General features: G+C 41.2%; 1 protein-coding gene across 3 annotated transcripts in view; it reads right to left on the bottom strand.

Annotated features, from left to right (window-relative positions):
- arhgef10la (Rho guanine nucleotide exchange factor (GEF) 10-like a) overlaps positions 1-18737 on the bottom strand; it is a 115770-nt gene that overhangs the window by 65633 nt on the left and 31400 nt on the right. For all 3 annotated transcript variants that reach the window (XM_038695432.1, XM_038695433.1, XM_038695434.1), the window contains 6 exons: positions 15724-15816; positions 14594-14764; positions 12547-12692; positions 11509-11681; positions 8590-8705; positions 7168-7295 (listed from right to left, as the gene is read on the bottom strand). In XM_038695432.1, the coding sequence (XP_038551360.1) occupies positions 7168-7295; positions 8590-8705; positions 11509-11681; positions 12547-12692; positions 14594-14764; positions 15724-15816 (827 nt within the window). The remainder of the gene's footprint in view (positions 1-7167; positions 7296-8589; positions 8706-11508; positions 11682-12546; positions 12693-14593; positions 14765-15723; positions 15817-18737) is intronic.

Here is an 18737-nt window from a genome sequence, read left to right as displayed (position 1 = left end):
ATCCTCATCCGCATGGGCACTTATACCGGCCTCTTGCACTAGTTCCTTGCCAGATTGTCTAGAGTCTCCAGCCTAGGATTCCAGCGTACCATAGTTTAGTTATTCTGTCCGGATCGTGTCTAGACCTTTTTTCGCCTGTTTCCCAGACCTGTCTTCTGCGGATTTGGATGTGTTTGCCTTTCTCTTGGACTGCTTACCTGGTACTTTGACCCTGCCAGCCTGACTACTTCTATAAACTGAACTTGCCTTATAAATCACTTCTGTCTCTGAGTCGTGCTTCTGGGTTCACTCCTGTTTAGTTTCTTCTGAAACGTGACAAAAATACATATTTAACAAACCATTGAATTAAATTATATAGTATGTGAAAACTATATTTTTAATGCTGTTGTAGTGGACCACCCAGCCTCTCACCTCAAAAGGGAGGTGAGGTCAGATAATGCCAAAAATGGGGGGGGGGTTTCCTCCCCTGGAGATGGCCTTTTGACATGCAAAAACTAAAGACATCGCCTGGGGTTTGGTAAGGATCTGCAGAGACTCAATCAGACATACATCGCTTAAGGATTGTGTATTCAAAGAGCCTTAGTGAACCCCTCTCACCATAAAGGTGTCACTGGAGACACTTAGCAGGACAGCAAACTGGGGGTTGTCCCTCTCCCTCCACAGGTCACCTGTGGACATCAAAAGTACCACCCGTCCAGCCTCAACCTGACTCCTTTTCCCACAGAACGGCTGAGCCATAAAACACTACTCCCTTCTCTTCTTTTAGCTGATGTGCAAATGTGATAAGCCAGGGATGCAAAAGGGGGGACACTAACAACCCCTGTTTTCTTGAACTAACAAATGTTTCATAATAAACTGTGTTTTGTTCTGTTTAAATAATAATCCTTGCTAGGTTAGTAGTGGCGTTTTCCTCTTAAGTTAGTTATGTTACCGTGTTGTTGTTGAAAAGAATCTAAATAAGTTAATTTTTGCAGTGTTTTAATTTTCAGCAAGGATCCCTGACATTTCCTCATTTTATGTTGTAAACAATGCTTTGTCCCAACACTTTCTGACACTTCCTTTAGAAATGATATGATAAAGAAATGTCATTCTATACTACTCGATTTATTTTCCAGCTCGAATTTAATGTTAAATAACTAAATTTCCCAGATGCTGAGCAAACGATTGTGTTGAAAGAATAATCAAAGCTATCGTCATGGAACCAGAGGACAAAAAGTATTGCATGCCATCGTTCTGAAATGCCGTTTAATGTATAAATGTCACTCTGTATTTACCTGTTCATAATCTGATGCCATACGTGTATCTTGCTTATATTCTCTAAGTAAGAACGTGTAACAACCAATATTATCCAGGAAGCTAGTTAAGTTCCTCTCATCTGATGGGATTCCTAGGAATACCCTTTTAGGTTTAACTACTGACAATTGTTTTCCTTTTTATCAAATACTTAAAACTAAGAACGGTATCACCATTTGACAATTAAGGTTTGATTGTGGGAAGATATTTGATTACAATACGCGCAAATAGATGTTTGAATAGACATATTAAAAGTTTTTAAAACACAGAAACCGGAAACAAGCCCTCAGGGGAATAAACGACTGCCCTCTGGGAACCACGCCCCAACAAACAAAAGCAGCGACACACGTTCTCTTGTTCTCTTGGTCCTCTTGCCCGCAGCGAAGGCTCTTTGTTCGTTTCAAGCCACACACGCGAAGCGCCGCGACCTCTGCCTTTTTCCTCGTTTTTTCTTTTCTTTTCGTTGTTAAAAGTTATCAGACCGTTAAGTTACACTAGTTTAATTCAAGAACGACCAAGTTCTTTTTAAGCTAACTTACACTGCTCCCACCGAAGCAGTAACAAAGGACGACCAAACATCTAACCCAAGCCAGGGTTGTAAATGCCCCCACTGCAAGTTTCTTCAATAAGCCGACAAGCAATTCCCTGGCAGAGAAAGCGACCGACCGACAGCTTTAAGACGTCCTAACTGAGAAAGCACGGACCTCCGCCAGCGTGAGGCCGCCGACCAGCAACCCGGCTGGGAGAAACGACAAGCAGTAAGACCAAACCAAGGCGTTCTGCGACCAGTGATGTCCAATAGTTTGTTAATAGATTATCTTTAACTCTTAAAACTCATAGCTTGCGTTTTTTGTGTGTATTGCTTAACTCCAAGTCCCTGTAACGAGAATTTACCCCTTCAATTTGAGACGGACTGATTGATGTAAGATAATTGAGCGATTATTAACTAACTGATCACTAGCGAATAATTGTATTATTATTAAAACGCTACCGAGAGATCCAGAGACTCTGGATGAATTAAATCTCCGGTGGTGTCCCGCGAAACAAGAGCTATATGAATTAATATTGTCTGACTATTAAAATTCATAATTTGTATTAATCCTCAATGTGGTCATATATTTTAACATTTTCATTTTTCAGCTCCACTATCACTGCTGCTAGCATTTGGGGATTCTCCTATTTCTGTATTTTCCTCCCAACATAGAATCAATTCTTGGAGAGGTAGTAATTAAAATTAGCTGTTACTAGATGTTACCAAATTTTATTTAGCTGCAGGGGTCTTCTATAATTGAAAGAGTGGCAAGATTTACCTGAGCTGCTCAGCGTTTCTGATTGTCCGTCTGCCATCTTGGTTTTGACAAATTTAAGTAGCACTTACAACAGCTTACCAGAGGTTGGTAGTGTATGGCATGTCACACTAGCGTCCACTGTAGTGGCAGATGTGCAACTAGACTATCAGAACCTCTGCCCATTCAAGTAAACAGATTTTGAATAGCTTGGGTTCAGACCTTAGACTGTATATAAGAAGTGGACATAGTCATCGTGACGTCACCCGTTGGTTTGTGGACTGCCATTTTGAAGCCTTGAGTTTGGCCGATAGGCCGCCACCATGTTGAGTTTTTGCAACCAGCAGCACTGGACGTGGCCATGTGCAGAACTAGCTAGCTAGCTTGCTTAGCTAGGTACATCTGTTATTAACTGTCATTTTAACAGGGCTGACAATTTTGTCTAGCAAACAACAGTCTTAAAACTAAATGTATTCACCAGAGAAAGTGAACAGCCAACACCAAATAAGCTTTTTCAATGGCGCAACGACTTGTCAATCATAGGTAATCCTGCCCTGAAGCATACTCTGTCTATTTTAAAATAAATGGGACCATAATTTACTAAATGAACATCATTTTGTATTGGAGAAGACATGAAACTAGCGATTGAGACCATAAACTTAACAGGAAAGTGTTTACTGAAGGTAATTATTCAGGTGAGAAGTAGGGTCATTTTGCCATATTTCTAATGGAGCCAGACTTCTTTTTGCAACCAGAAAAGTCGCACCCTGCTGGCTGTTCAATAGAATGCAGGTTTCAGGGACTTCCACGCTGGCATCAGATCGCTGACCGGAAGCTTCTCGCTTGGTTTAGACTGAATATAATTTATACAGGTGACAGGATTGTACACAAACAGACACAGGATTCTCTGTAAGTGGTACAAAATTTGCCTGAAAATAACAAAGATCTGGAGTTTCTTGGTTCAAATTCCAGCACTAAATGGTTGTTTCCTGTGAGGCGTAGCTATGCCTGTCTCGGCGACAGCCAAAGTGGCTTAAAATTGGTAGTCCACAAACAATGGGTGAAGTCATGGTGGCTACGTCCACTTCTTTTATATAGTCATGAGGTATAAAGTATAAGGGGCGAAAGCTGAGTATATGTACCATATAACAAAAACTTTCTATGTTAAAATGAATCTAGGGTAAACAGTATGTGAAGACCAGATAAAATACCACCTCAGTAAATGAGCTAAGCACATTTCCCCAATTTGTTTAGACTACTCAAGCAGCAGCAACTACCACTACAGCTGACCAAAGAAAATGTACCGTAGGTGCCCTTCAGCCCCGGCCCCACAGCCCTGATAATTGGCTAAAAGTAGAGGACTGTGGTTATTCCTGGTCGCTTCCAGGTGTGAATGTGTCTACATGTGTGAATGTGAAAACAAGAAGAAAAAAACAGCAAGCTGCCCCTGCATAAATAAGGCTAAAAACAGAGGAGCAAAGGTTGGGGTGGGGGTGGGTGCAGAGGTGGAGTGCTATTTACATACCATTAATTCACTAAAGCACAAGGATGCGACAAATGTTATAGGAACATTCCACCATTGTGAGAAGTACATTTTGATGTCTTTCTAAGAGTTAGATGAGGACATAGTCCATCAAGTATCCAGAGTAACGGGGACAGAGATTTGAGTGCCTCAAATTTAATTCTATTTACCCCCATTTTATTGGAAGCTGAAATTGAACAGGGGGATAGTCTGGACAACTAAAACAAAAAATATCTGTAAGGCTAGATGCCACTAGAGATAAGCAAAAATAATCTTTTATTTGTAATATGGGAAGACCAACCATTTTTGTGGGATCCATCTCATGCTTCTATCTGCCAGCACACCCCTCTTCATACACATGGAACAACCAGAGACGAGTCATAACGACTCTCCAGAGCCTCTTTGGGAGCATGTCTGTTTGGACAAGACTCTCAGCCAGAACTAACTAAAGATGAAGCCCGAAAGAATGCAAGATCTGCTATGCGCCTTGCAGGTAGTCTTAAAAGGGACCTTGAAAAAAAGAGGTTTCAGGCTTACAATAATGTTTCTTCGTGTATACTAGTTGAAATAGAGGATGAAGTAACACATTTGAAGAAACACATTTGGTTAAAGTATGAAATTTGAACTCTATCTGTCGCTTGCCAGTATGGCCCCATGTATCTATGCCTGTGGTTGCTCCAGCAGACGCAGTAAAAGAGGATGTTAATGAACTGCTGTCACACGTAGGCTGGTGCCTTTGAGGCAGCAGTCAGGATTCTCTCCACGTCCTCACTCTGTTTGCAGAGTGGAGGCTGTGATGTGCTGCCTGACTGCAGAGAGTTGCTTGCGGCCAGACAGGAGGGGACCAACTCAGTACAGGGGGTCCCTGCTGTGGTCCCACTCTCTCACCAGCAGAGCAAAGGCTCGGCTTTGCGCACAAGTGTGTATGTGTCTGCTTCTTTGTCTTAGCTGCATTCCTTCTTGTGTGCAGGTGCATTTATCAGCAGAAAGCACGTGTAAAAACATGTAGCATGCTCATACTCTGGAAGCATTGTTGTGCCCTAGATTGTTACTCATTTCAGTAACAAAACATAGACAGATAATAAGGGAAAACCAACGTATGTGTGTGTGTTTGTGACAGAGACAGAGCCAGTCTTCCCGCTGTTCTCCCCTGCAATCTGCCACTGCCGCACCCTGGGTAGTGTCAGAATGGTTTGGGCACCCGCTGTGCCACCTGTCACCCCCAGCCCCGAGGCTCACTGCCGGTCCAGCCACCCGACACAGAGGCCCAGCTTCAATTAGATTGCTATCACACAACCAGAATTGGCTCTTTTTCCCTATAGGAGATTTCTCTCTTTCAGCTGACATTGTTATATTTTACCTCTCCACATAAACTCTGTGGCCATCTCCAAGAATGATTCCAGTGCAGCTCTACATTATTTAAATTTTAAATACAAATCTACAGCTTGGACATATGTAGAGGTGGGAAATCTCCTTGTCAGATTAGTTGCTAATGACATTATCACAAGAACTCAGCAAATAGGGTACCCCTTGAAGGGGAATTCGGGGACTCTCTTGTAAGCATGACATCTGGCTCCACCAAACATCTGAGTAAGCAGATTGGCCCTGCAGGCCTGGTGTGACAGCCGACGAGGAAGCTGGGAGATGTGGGAGAACTGATCTGCACAGCTCCGCTGCTCAAGCTGTCACTTTAGCTTGGCTTGGCACAGTTAGATTCTCTCTGGCTCTGAAGCATTAGGCCCACTCTTCTGACTGCCACTGCCCTGCCGGCAGAGAGCCAAGTCTTTCATTGGGGGGGTCGATCATCTCTCTCACTCTTTCTTCCTTTCTTCCTCTCCTTCTCCTGCTTAGTCTCTTTCAGCGGGGCTCTGGCTTTTTTATCGCAATCTTTCTCTTTTTGTCCTCCCCCTGCCTCTTTCTTATCCAATCCCCACCAGAAGCCACGAAATGGGATCCATTATAATCTGCCATTATTTGCTATTCCCAGTTCTTGTGCAGTACTATAAGCTACTCATATGCTCTTTCCTTGCCATCTTTGTTCTTCTCTAAGTAGCCCTTCAGTCATTTAGCAGTCACTCTACCCTCCAGGATCTACTTTGACATGTTAAGACAACCACTTCAACACCCTTAGTGTGACAAGGTAACCTGCTATGGCTTGCATATATGCTCAGCAACTGCTGCTGTTTTGTGTTTGGTCTGATGAAGTAAAACTAGTGGTAATCGTTGAAATGCAAGAACTTAAAAGCCATACATTTACAAACTAAACCCTATAGGTTATTAACTTAACATATCACTATTTACTTATGTGTATTAACTCTTGTAAAATCTAATATAAAAACTAAAGGTGTTTTACATTAGAGTATCCTTACAACCAGGAGTTCAATTATAGTACTGTAGCATAGAAGCATATGCTACATTCCCAAATGCTGGATATTTTTTTTTTAAAGACACCGCAAACTAATAATAATAATATGGATCTTAGTTGAGCAACTGAGAAAAGTTATGCACTATGGTCCAATGTTAGACAAAGTCTGACACACAAAAGGGTCTCAATTAAATCCTGCAAAAGAAACATTTCGTGGAGGCAAATTATTATTCCATCCTAGTACTGAAGGAAATTAATTATTTGAGTCAGGTAATTACCCTCTCATGACAGAGTAAACTGTTCTCGCCTCTTATTCACAAAAGGTTAGAATGTCTTGTTGGCCCAGTGATCTAAGTGCATATATGTAATTACAATGTGCTGTTTTTTTTAGCCATCCCTCTCTTTCCTACTATATTTAGTGCCACTATCATTTTACTATCAACTATCTAAAAGAAGCAAGTTATATACAGATACAGATAAGATACAGTATATAGCTAAAGGGGGGGGTGACAGCCAGTTTGACAGTTTGTCTTGTTATTTTTGTAATCATCATCATTAAAATCTTTTTTACTTCTTTAAATCAGTTACCAACAAAGGATGCATTGTTGCTGTTGCTGATTTTGTGTTCATTTATGTTCTCATACCCAAACATATACAGCATATTTTACTTGTAGCACATCTGTATGTGAGATGCTACTCACTTGTCTGGCCTGCCAGGCACCTGCAGGCGTAAGCGACATTTGTTAGCACTCTGGATTTGTTCTTCTTTGATGCGAATAAGCCTCTGCAGAGCCAGACACCAGTCCTGGGCCACAGTGGTGTTCAGGTTCTTTGATGGAAAAACACACAGTTAAAACTTGTTTCTAAGCTGTAGCATATAGGTCATCTATGAAAGATACAAGCGCATTCCATGCATACTGACCACAGGGGGATACTGTAGATGCACTTACATTTTGATATTCTTACACACGAACCACCATACATCCACTCATATCAAACTGCAGTACATTATTTGAAGCTACATGGTTGTGGCATTTTTATCCCCTCAAATGTAACGCTGAATTTACTTCAACACCAGCATCCATTGTACAAACCTAGTCCCCCAAGTCAAACAGAATCAAATCAATTTTCTAAAGTCAATGAGCTGTGCAGAAGTATTTTATCTATTTGTTCCGTGGACAATATTATAACTGGGTGGAAAGTGAAAATCAGTCATTTAGTGCCAGGCCAATATCACTCCTCCTGAGGACATTGTGCTCATTAAGTGCAGAGAGGCAAAGGTGCCACCATTAGCCTGAGAGGCTCTTTGGTGATTGCTGGAGTATACTTCCCTGGATGTGTTATGTAGTGTATGGTACTGTTAATGTGTTAGTGGCAGACTACTGGGAAGTGTCCTGATTTGAACGCTACAGGAGGGACGCTGCCGGTTTCTTCTGCAACACAGCAAATCTGACACTTGCATGCAGTTAATCAGAGAACATCTCATTCACACCACCACTGTGGCACTGTTGATAAGGAGATAGAGGAGAGACTTCATGCTTTTAGAAACTGATGATTCAAGAAGCGTAGGGTATTTTCTTTGATCCCATTTTAAACATCTAGAATCATTTTGCAATTTCTTTGAGGGGAATAGCAGAAAGAGATTTCCCCAAATGGTTATCCTTGTACCATCTAAACTTGATCTCTTAGTTTGCACTCAATCCGACAATTTAAATTAACTGTGCATACTTCAGTTTTGTCTTGGCTGTCTTTGTGATTCTGTGGAGTGTTCTCAGAGCTTCTGAGCTATTGTAAAGTAAGCTGCAGTTTACAGAATACATCCATTTTTCATATATTATGTATACACATATTTTCATATGAGTCAATATCTTGAGATAACTGGCTTATAAATAATTTGTGAGACTGAAAGCAGTTTTTGGAGGAGAGCACATTTGAAGGTCAGAAAACCGAGAGAGAACAGGACTAGCTTGTGTAGTGGTGTTTGGCCTGTAGTGTCAGTTAGACTGAGGAAACAAAAGGATGAAATCTTGCCTTTCCATTGACTGTTGCATTATATATGTTGTATGATACACATTTCCCTGTAAGACAGGTGCAGTGTAACTGTAACATGAAGTGACAAGTACCTGATACATCCCCTGTAGTGTGCCCACAAGAAGAGTGACCTCCTCCACGACAGAAAGGTCATGTTGCAGTTCTTGTAGCTCCTGGTAAAGCCGTGGAGGGCCAAGAATCACTTTACCTAAGAGGTGGACAACACACAAAACCTAAGAATTTGTGATATCACCAACATATTGCATGCAACAAAAGTAACTTAGCCTATAATTTGTCAAATAACAATGAAAAAATGGGCATTACAATTTCACAAAGCTCAAGGTGATCTCTTCAAATTACTTATTTTGTTTGAAAAACTGTCCAAAACACAAAGGTATTGGATACACAGGGATAAAACCATATCCCTATACAAATATATACATATACACACACACATACATATACACACACATATATATATATATATATATATATATATATATGATGTAGACATGCAATATACAGTTCAGTGTTTTACACACTCAGAGAAAACAATGACATTGCCTCAGAGAACTAGTGGAAGTGCAGAAAGAAAAGTTGCTTTTGCTGAAACTCCAGTGACACTAATAAAAGAGGTTCAATGTGTAGATGGATCGATCTTCATTATTTGTTGAACTACAGAGAGTGAATTTATGAGTAAAAAAATCAGATGGAAAAACTGTTATTTGGAGCTATGATGCCCTTTTTCTGGCCAAAAGCAATGCAGGTGTCTCATTAGACGCAAAATTCAGCATCGATTTGAGGCCCGCTACCTTCAAAGTCTCTCTCTCTTACTGCCGCAAATCAATAGCTGTGTCTCCTCCTGTCTGCCATCCGACGTCCTAGCTCCCCTGGCCCACATCTCCCCAGCAGCAGATTCCATGCGAACTGCCTAATTAAATTCTGCAGGTAGATTTTGCTCCAGAGCTGTCCTGCACTGTCACCCCTGCTACATAATAAAGCAGCAGAAGAGCTGAGCCTGTAGGCGGGCTTAGTGAGGGATGCTCCACTGATGGGACATGCCGCCTTTTGTCTATCCGCGTGCATAAATGGAGTGAGAGTAAAGCCGTAAAAGGAAAGGGAGTGAGAAGAAGAGAGGGGTAGGCTGGGATTGTTCAATTCAATTCGAGAGCTCCATTGTAGCTTTTGGGGTTTAATGGGATCTTTGTCACAGGCAGCCAGTAACATCTGTCATATGTGCAAAGAAATCAATAGGTAAGACATCTGAATATAAAAGGGTGTGCTGTGAGTTGCAAGAACAATGTCTTCCTGTCCTCTCCAAAGGGATTGCCTGGACCCCTGAGCAGGTTTTTGAGTCCTCTAGGGCCTGTAGTTGGCTACGGCCTGAGAGGTGAATGTGCTGAGTTGTAATCCAGCGTAATCCCGTTGGTGAGGCAGGATATGGTTTCCACACTCAGACATGGCTATCCACACCAGCCGCCAGGCACGTAGCTGACTGGTGTGGAAGGCAAGCGCCCAGAGGGGTCCATCCCTTCTTTCTCTGGAATAAGTCAGCAGTTTGGCACTCAGCTGCTGTGCCAGTGACGCTAGCCAGTGGATTTAAAGACAATGCAGCTTCCACACCTGCATTGAAAACCCTAGTCTGGTCCATAGCCAAAGCCCACTGGTACACATCTGACAAAAAAAACTGCACTCATGACAGCAAGTCAAATAATAATCAGCAATAATGGGGGTGTAATGGGGGCAGAATGAAGGAAAGACAGCATGAGGGTAAACAATTGGAACACTCGGCTTTCACAAAAAGAGTGCATACATTGGTCGGCTTTCTGTGTGTTGTTAGGGACAGACGAAGAGACAGCCTGGTATAGGCACAGACAAAGGGATGGAGCAAGATGGGCCAGCATTTCCCTAAAGGCCAGCTTTCTTCAATCAAGAGTAGCACCAGGGTCTGCAGAAGATGAAAAATGACTCAATTTTGAACCATGCTGAGGGAACGAAGGATTTAGACTAGACACCCCACTGAATGACATCACAGGGGATGAAACTATAAATAGATTGGACAGCCTGTCTGAATGAAAATTTGGGACCCCACAGATGTTCAGGGAGGTTTCTGGATGATTAAGGTGACCACTCCGTGTCGAAAAGGTGAAAAAAAGAAGAGGGAATGTCTGCGTAAGAATACAGCATCCTCTGTGAGGCATAACATTCTCAGAGTTAGAAGCAGGTAAAGGAAGGGAGACAGCTGCATTGAGAGCTAACCTTAAATGATCCCAAAACCTTGCAGCAAAGTTGTGCGTATACGAGTATACTTTACCTGCACAAAAGCGAGCAACTTAATCCAGTGAGAATCTAGACCAGCTCTCAAAGCAGTAGCTACTTGCTGAACATGACACGGGTAGCTCTGAGGAAGGCATCATTATTATTTAAGTCATAGAGCTGCAACTTTGAAAATCCTGTACCATTACATCCTGATAAGGCTTTGTATCTCCCTTTTCCCATGGCACATTTATCAGGGATCTCGTCAAGCTCTGTATACACCCGAGTTTAGTGAGGGGTGGTGGGAGAACTAGTGTTTCAACCACCGATTCCTATCTACTTCTACTGGCTCTCTAATTGGGCCTGGAAAGGGAGGGAATAATCTCTGCAGATTGATGATTCCACTCTAGATGTGTTTGTGTTCTATCAGAGAATGAAATGAGACTGTGGGGATGCTGCGGCAGGGGGCTCTCTACCCCCACATCTCTCTCCAAGATAAAAGACCCTAGGCAGATGGGAACAAGTGACCGTCATCACTATCCTCCTCACAAACACATCCTCAATCAGAGTGACAAGCAGCATGCATGCGTCTCCAGTCCTCCGTGGGACACTTGAGAACAGAAACAGATCAGCTTTGCTGAGTCAGAGTAAGGGACTGAGAATAAAAGTCAGTCCAAGTGATGAGATTACATAGAGGATGGCACATTAGGGAAAGGAATGAGATAGGACTGGTTGGCATTTTTTTTGTTTTTTACCTGCTGTAAATGCACCACCTGGCCGCTTGGCCCCGCTTTGTTGGAAAAAGGTGTCTTTGCTTTGAGAGCCCTCCTGCCCCACCTCTACTACTTGCACCTGCTGTAAGGGGGCGCTCCACTTCATGGTGTATTTGGGGCCAACAGGGACCAGGCTGCTGATATCTGGAGGCCCCCTGGTGGAGATAAGAAGAAAAACAATTAGAGCAGGAAGTTTAGAGGGAAACAAACCAGAGGGAAAATCCCTCCCTATCCGCATCTTGCTAACAGCTCTACACCTAGCACTCCATAGGAGAAGACAGCCTTTAAAATGTCACGAAAAAATGTGGGAATTAGAAATCTGTATGATCACCCATGTTCCCCGCCAAAATTGTACCCCTGGCTATGAGGAGGAGTTCATTGCTATTCATGTATTCCAGTAATCACGCAGACAATCAACATTGTGATCGGTTTCTCAAGATCCTGGAGGGTAGACAAAGTCAACTTTGGGACAATCAAGTTGAATGAGATGTAGAGTGATAATTACTTTGAAGGCTAAAGAAGAGGGCTTTAAGCGACATCTTTGACAGGAGGTTTGTAAAATATACAAAATCCCTTTCCTGTTTACTTCTTGAAAGGAGGTGGTGGTGGAGTGGGGGGTAGGGGGAGGGATATGTGATCAATGGTGCTGTCACATAAGATAAATTGGAAAGAAACCAAAAAATGTTTTATGTCAGTAATCTAAGACTCCTGTAGCTGTAGTTAGGCATTCTACCATTTGTTTAAAGCTGATAAAGCTCCTGCAACTCCAGATAGTGCTCAAAACCCCTTGCAGCTATTTCTCTTTCCTATGCAGTTTGCCAAAATATCCTTGCAAAACCTAGGGCATCACGTAAGAGCCCTGTGCCACCTAATAGCTATTTCACCTAACTGAGCAGTTTAGCAGACTCTCCTTTCAAAGCTTAGACAACTTCATGCTAGAACTACACATTACGATCAAATTAGCAAAGTTTTTTGAATGCAAGAGCACTGAGCTCGACTTGCTCCACAAGAGGGACTTACTTGACATTTATGTTGGCACAGATGAGTACATCATCAAAGAGGAAGACCTTTCTCTCCTTCGACTTTAGGACTTGTCCCCGCTCGCCATACACAGTCTCAATAAGCGTCTCACAAAGGACCAGTGACCCCTGCTCCGAGTTCAGTTGCTAAAAGGGACACAGCAATCAGATCAGAAGCGGAGAAGACAGCATCACAAAGGGCCAGTCCTCCAGAGTTCAGTGCCTGGAGGACACAGAAGTCAGGCTTGGAGGAACAGATGTCTCATCAGGGATTAGCAACAAATTCATGCTGCTGAAGGTCATTTAATGTGTGTATATGTACACACACAAGGCACACACACACACACACACACACACACACATACACACACAAACACACATATCTAGCCTATTCATTAAGCAAACTTAGTGAAAGAGAGAATGCACATTTGCCTTGCAAACATTTCTTTTTAAATAAATACTTTCAACACGTGCTTCAGGTCATTCTCTAGCTTTTTGTTTGTACCATGTTATCTACCATACCACTGCTACAGAGTCCAAACTGGCTTAGCTTATGAGCATGGGGACACAAAATCATTTCCACCACAACAAGGCAACTACGAATAGATATACATGCATGAACAATTTGTTGCATGCACACCTTTACACAAATACACCCACACACACACAGACACAGTTAAAGAATCCAATAACAGATGCAATTTATGTTACAGTATGTTGGCACATGCTGTGCTTTCCAGTCATCCATATGTTTGGCAAAGGGAAATAGCAACAGAAAGCGTTCTTTTATCACTTTGGTCCAGCTTCTTTTATGACTGCCTAAATCAGTACTTTTAGTTGTATGCATACTGCACCAATCTAAGCCAGGCTCATCACAATTTAAGTGAAGCCACAATACTGCAAGCAGCAGGTTACGTCCACATATGGAGTTCACATCCTGATCCTTTGATGTTTGTGTTTGTTCAAAAGGCAGATATTTAGGAAATAATGAATCTCGCTGCTGTGTCCATTCTACATCCTGCAGTGCAGCTTCTGGCTGAACTCAGATAGCACACAAAATGACTCATTAGTCCGAGTGGGACTGCCATTTGATTGCCACAAAACCGTACAGCTCCCTCAAGAGGTGCGCTGCTATAAGCATACACCCATAAAGTTTTCAAGCTTCAGTAGGTACAGAGGGCATTGCACCATGCCATGTGAATGTGTGAGTGGGATTGCATGTGTTGTGTGAATGTGTGCGAAACCTAGTCTCTCTCACATTGTTATCTGTCCTATTCCGGCGACTTAGATACTTTGAGACAAAGAATGAATATTTCATTGGATGGTTATGGGGGCAATAGAGGAGACTGTTTCCTATTGGAATTCTGCAGTGTCACCGCAGCAAATGGAATTCTGTGTGGAGTTGAGCAGATTGGCCGAATCAGCTCATCTCAGAGTCCTGGAAAGCAAGGGCTGATAGAGAGACATTAAGAGAGGGGGAGAGAGAGAGAGAGAGAGAGAGAGAGAGAAGAAGACAGAGTAAGATGTAGTCACACTAGAGAAAGAGGAAAAGAGTGTATAAGTGGAGTAAGAAAGTAAGAGAATAAGCAGGGAAGTGCAAGAGGGGAATAGACGGGAGGTAAAGTGGAGAGAGAGAGGAGCAGAGTGACAGGGTGAAAGAGATAGCTCTCTTACAGTTTCCAATTAAATGTCTCATTTACCCCCTAATTCTTCTTATTCAGAGCAGCATTTGTTCAGATTTGCAGCGGCAGGACGGTAATTTCAGTGTGGTAATGGAGAAGCAACGCCTCTGCCATTGCATTTGGTACTGTTTAGGGATGATAATGGGCATCATTTCTAGGAGATAATTTCTCTAAATAAAAATGCCTTCCTAGATTAATGTGTGGGATAGTGATATAAGCAACTGCTATATACTAGTTTAATTTATAGGTGTTTGGCTCACAGTGATAACAACGCAGAGGAGTTAAAGGGCTCCGAGTCTGGCTCACAGTTGATTTGATTGGGGCATATGTGCAAGTGCGCGCGCATGTGCACGTGTATTCAGTCACCTTACTGAGCAGGCGATCACTGACGCTTCGGGCTAGTTGTTGAGTCTCTGCAATCTGGTCAGCTACTCGTTTCTGTTCATTCAGTTTCTCAGCCAGCATCTCCAGCTCTGTCAGAGCAAGCTGCAGGGGCAGGCGATCCACGTGGCCCTTCGGTGTATTCTTAAGCATGTCCTAAAAAAGGTCACAAGAAAAGTTTAAAGTAAAGAAAAGTAAAAAGTACAAATTGTTTATGATTTAAGACTTTCCTTGGTATCCTGCAATATACTGAATTGTAACAAAATAATGTGTTCTAGCGTGAGTGTTGTCTTTGCCTTGATAAGTTCAAATCTGAGTTGAATACTTTCTTTATGTTTAGGTGTGGGACTGTCACAGATTCTAAAGGATTTAGGTAACTGTGTACACCACACTGACTTTCCAGTGGTTATGTAAACTGTACAGCTTATTGTGTTGCATGTTCTACCTTTTGTAAGCAGTGTTGGCTAAAACAAACCACTAAAAACAATTTTTAAACTCCAAATGATCAAAGTCTGTCTAACTGTAGACTTTGTGGCTTGTATGTCTATATTTACGGAACCTATGACCCAGTGGAAGCTTGGTGTTGTCTTGATATGCATCTCAGATGTACCTTAGTGCTTTGAGCTCTAGTTCCCTGTAATGTATGATTCACTTCCTCTTTGGAGTACTGAGTTTAGGCTAGAAGAAAATGCCTGATTCACATTCATAACTTATCTTTTGAATTCATGGATAATCAATGCCTACTGAGGGATGAAATTAGCTACAGTAGATCTAGCAAGTCAAGCTCAAATCCAAATCTTTGCTCAGAATAGAAAGTGGAAGAGTCGGAATGTAAAGCCAGCACTATGAAAAACTGATGTGGCTAGCTGCTTTTCAAGCTCTAGCTAACCCCAGTGTAAAAGTTTGTGAGGTACAACTTCTTGTACTTTGGATAAGATAAAATCCATAATCAATTCTGTGGCCTTGCAGCTTTGCATCTTTATTAGAGTATGTGCTGAATCTTTAATTTGACTCTAGTTTCTCATATTGGAAGTGTTTTAGCTACCAAGACTTGAAGAGACTTACTTCATTAAAACAAAGGAAATGACTAGCCCTTTAAAAACAAAATTTTATACCTGCAGGAGCAATATGAACTGAGGGAATCGTTGAATGGGCTTAACCATCAAACCATACAGTGTGATCCGGTCAACACTAGATGCCTGCTTCTTCTGGAAACAAAAAGAAAAAAAAATTAAAATAGAGCATCCAGTTGCAAATTATTCTTGCACATTAAGAGGAAACTTTGTTATTTCTACTTTAAAAGGAGCTTGTCAGAATCCTCTATAGGCCACCTGAAGGCGTGTGAGTGGGTGAATAAGGTATGAAAATCAGGGTCTTTTAGTCATATGAGAGTATGAAAGATGAAATTTTTTGAGTGCGTTATTTCTAATGTATTACTGTAGGCGTAGGTCAGGAGAAGATATCGTTTCAGAGTCGAGTCTGTGCCACAATGACACCATCAGTATGAAAAGGCATACCACTGGGCACATTTAATAGATGGTATGGTAGTAAAGGTAAGATCAACTCTGAGACAGAAATAATAGATAATAAAAGAATTGTTGCTGACACTTAAGAGATCTGATGTCTGCCATACACTGCAATAGTTAACATATAATCTGTTTACATATTTTCCCTTAGGGTTAGGAGACTTTTTGCACTTTTAAGATGACACAGATTAGAACTGGATATCAATTTAATTAAAATGTCATATTATAAAATAAAATGGATTGATATTGACATTCTAAAATTTTAGACTAGATATTGCCTGAGATTTTGATAATTGTAATATGATTCAGCCAACATTTTCATTTTCCTATCCTTTAATTTTGCAGTCTATTATATTAACTTCACAAATATCAGAGTATATCTAATGTTTTCAGCTGAGTGAAATGAATGATAAATACCTCTACTTTTTTGGTCACGATCTTCTCATTATTAGACCTTCAGTCACATATATCACCATCATCATAATGGGCATCATCAAATTATATTATAATCTTTACACCATTTTAAAGGCAAAGCATTTGGTCCAAATTATGATGATATCTGAGTTGTCAACATTGAATTCTCATTCAAATGTCCGTCCACCATTTTAAAAGGTGACGTCTTCTTATTAATACATAAAGCAGTTGTGAAAATCTACATAGGGCAGGAACTTACATCCTTAAGTTGGCAAATATTCACAGGATAGGTACAGATATATGTAATGGCTCATGTACTCTCAAGATATTCATGAGTGAACATTGTAACCCTAGCCCTACAAGAACAAGTGGAGCAAACTGACAGGCTCTAAAGGCTCAGCCACATACAGAGTTCACTCAGATTGACTTGTACTTAATGAGACCATTAGGGTAAATCCAACATTCTCCCATTGCGCTAGGTCTACTGTATATAAGGAGTAATGTGACCTCACTAGTCATCAATGAAGTTATAGAGTGTAGAGTAGCAAGATGCAAAGATTAGAGGGCTCCACCTGTAGGGAGCCCTGTGAAACAATTACACAGGTAGGCAAAAACACTACAACACACCCTGACCAGAAACATTTTCACTGGTCAACAGACTTGAAAGTGAAAGTAAAATACATACACTGTGCAATAAAATCAATCTTAAGTTCTTTTCATATCACTGTGAGCGAGTAAAAGAAAGTCTTGGTAGCAGTATTAGCACAAGTATAACACTAGCCCGCCAGTGTATTGTGAATCATTTCCTGCTGTATTCCAGATAGTTGGTTTATAAACAGTGGTAACAGCAGCAGTCACCTTGTGGCATTTTATCTCTGACACAGCTTGTCTTTGACCACAGAAGCTCTGTGTCAGCCTTTGGGAGATTCACATAGGACTGCATGATATTGTAAAAAAAATTATATTGTGATTATTAACTATTAGCTATTAAAATCATGATCATGTGGCATTTGGGGTCTATACCAACAATGTTTTCTTACATCTGGAGAACAAGATGTGTAGGCAGTGGCATTCTGCAGCACTACAGTACTTCATTATAATGCTAATCAAAAAATTGCACCTTCTGCGATTTTGATAATATTTCAATTAACTGTGCAGGCTAATTTTACCGCTATTCAACTGGCAGACAGCGGGCCAACTCCGGCCCATCAACTAATTCAGACTGACTTGCAGATTAGTTATTTTTACAAATAAATTTAAATAAACAATAAATTTAAAACCCGAAGAAAAAAAATTGTGCAGATATCAGACATTTTGCCATAATAAATCCTTCAAGCCAGCAAAGCACTCCTGTGCTGCAATAGCCAATCACAAACATGCATTATTGACGACGAAAGCCTTCCTTTGCAAGCTGCTGTTGTTGCCTGCAAATCCAGCTCCTCCAGCTGCCTCCTTGACAAACGAGCATTTATATCACTGTTTGCAGATTGCCCTCGCTTCATATGAACCGGCATTCACTGCCACTGCCCAGTCAAAGATGTGCAATTTCTCTCATCACTAGCTCATAGTCTTGTAGGCTAGTTAAAGAGAACCGGAAAATATTAAATCGATTTGGTGCAAGTTAGATGATCTGTCTGTTTAAAATATGTGAAATAGTTCATTGAAGATGGAGTAGATGTAGGCAGAAAACAAGAAAGATTATACATGTTTACAGGAAATACTGTTGTGGAGCTCAGTAAGAGATGTCAAAATCAACCAAATTATATTTGTTTAAAATATGAATGAAATTAAGTACTTGGCCTAATTACTTAAAGATGGGCCATTTATTTTCTTTTTTAGTTTATAATGAGGCACATTTTGAAATGTAACAAAATAAAGGTTTCGAAAATATGGTGGAGCACTGTGTAAAGTGTACATAAATAAAGACAATAATAGCTCAGTAAAATGTCTGGCCCCCTGGGCCCTAGCTTTCTGAAAAGGTGGCCCCTTGAACAATTTAGTTGAATAGCCCTATTGTTGTAAAAACACCAATTTAGGAAAACATGTTATACACAATCACTACAAGGAGATAACAGTAGTCAGCAGCAGCCACCCAACTATTAAATCACAGGTGAGGATAGGAAGGCAGTGATCTCCAAGTTACTATTTTAATCTGCTAGATCCAGTGTCAGGAAGAGAGACAGTTGAGT

The sequence above is a fragment of the Micropterus salmoides genome, unplaced genomic scaffold, assembly GCF_014851395.1.
Source record: "Micropterus salmoides isolate LMB-PRFRI ecotype aquatic unplaced genomic scaffold, ASM1485139v1 Ms_hic_scaffold_4, whole genome shotgun sequence".
In the NCBI taxonomy this organism is placed as follows: domain Eukaryota; kingdom Metazoa; phylum Chordata; class Actinopteri; order Centrarchiformes; family Centrarchidae; genus Micropterus; species Micropterus salmoides.
The sequence above is the reverse complement of the archived record's forward strand: the minus strand, read 5'-3'. Positions and strand labels throughout refer to the sequence as shown.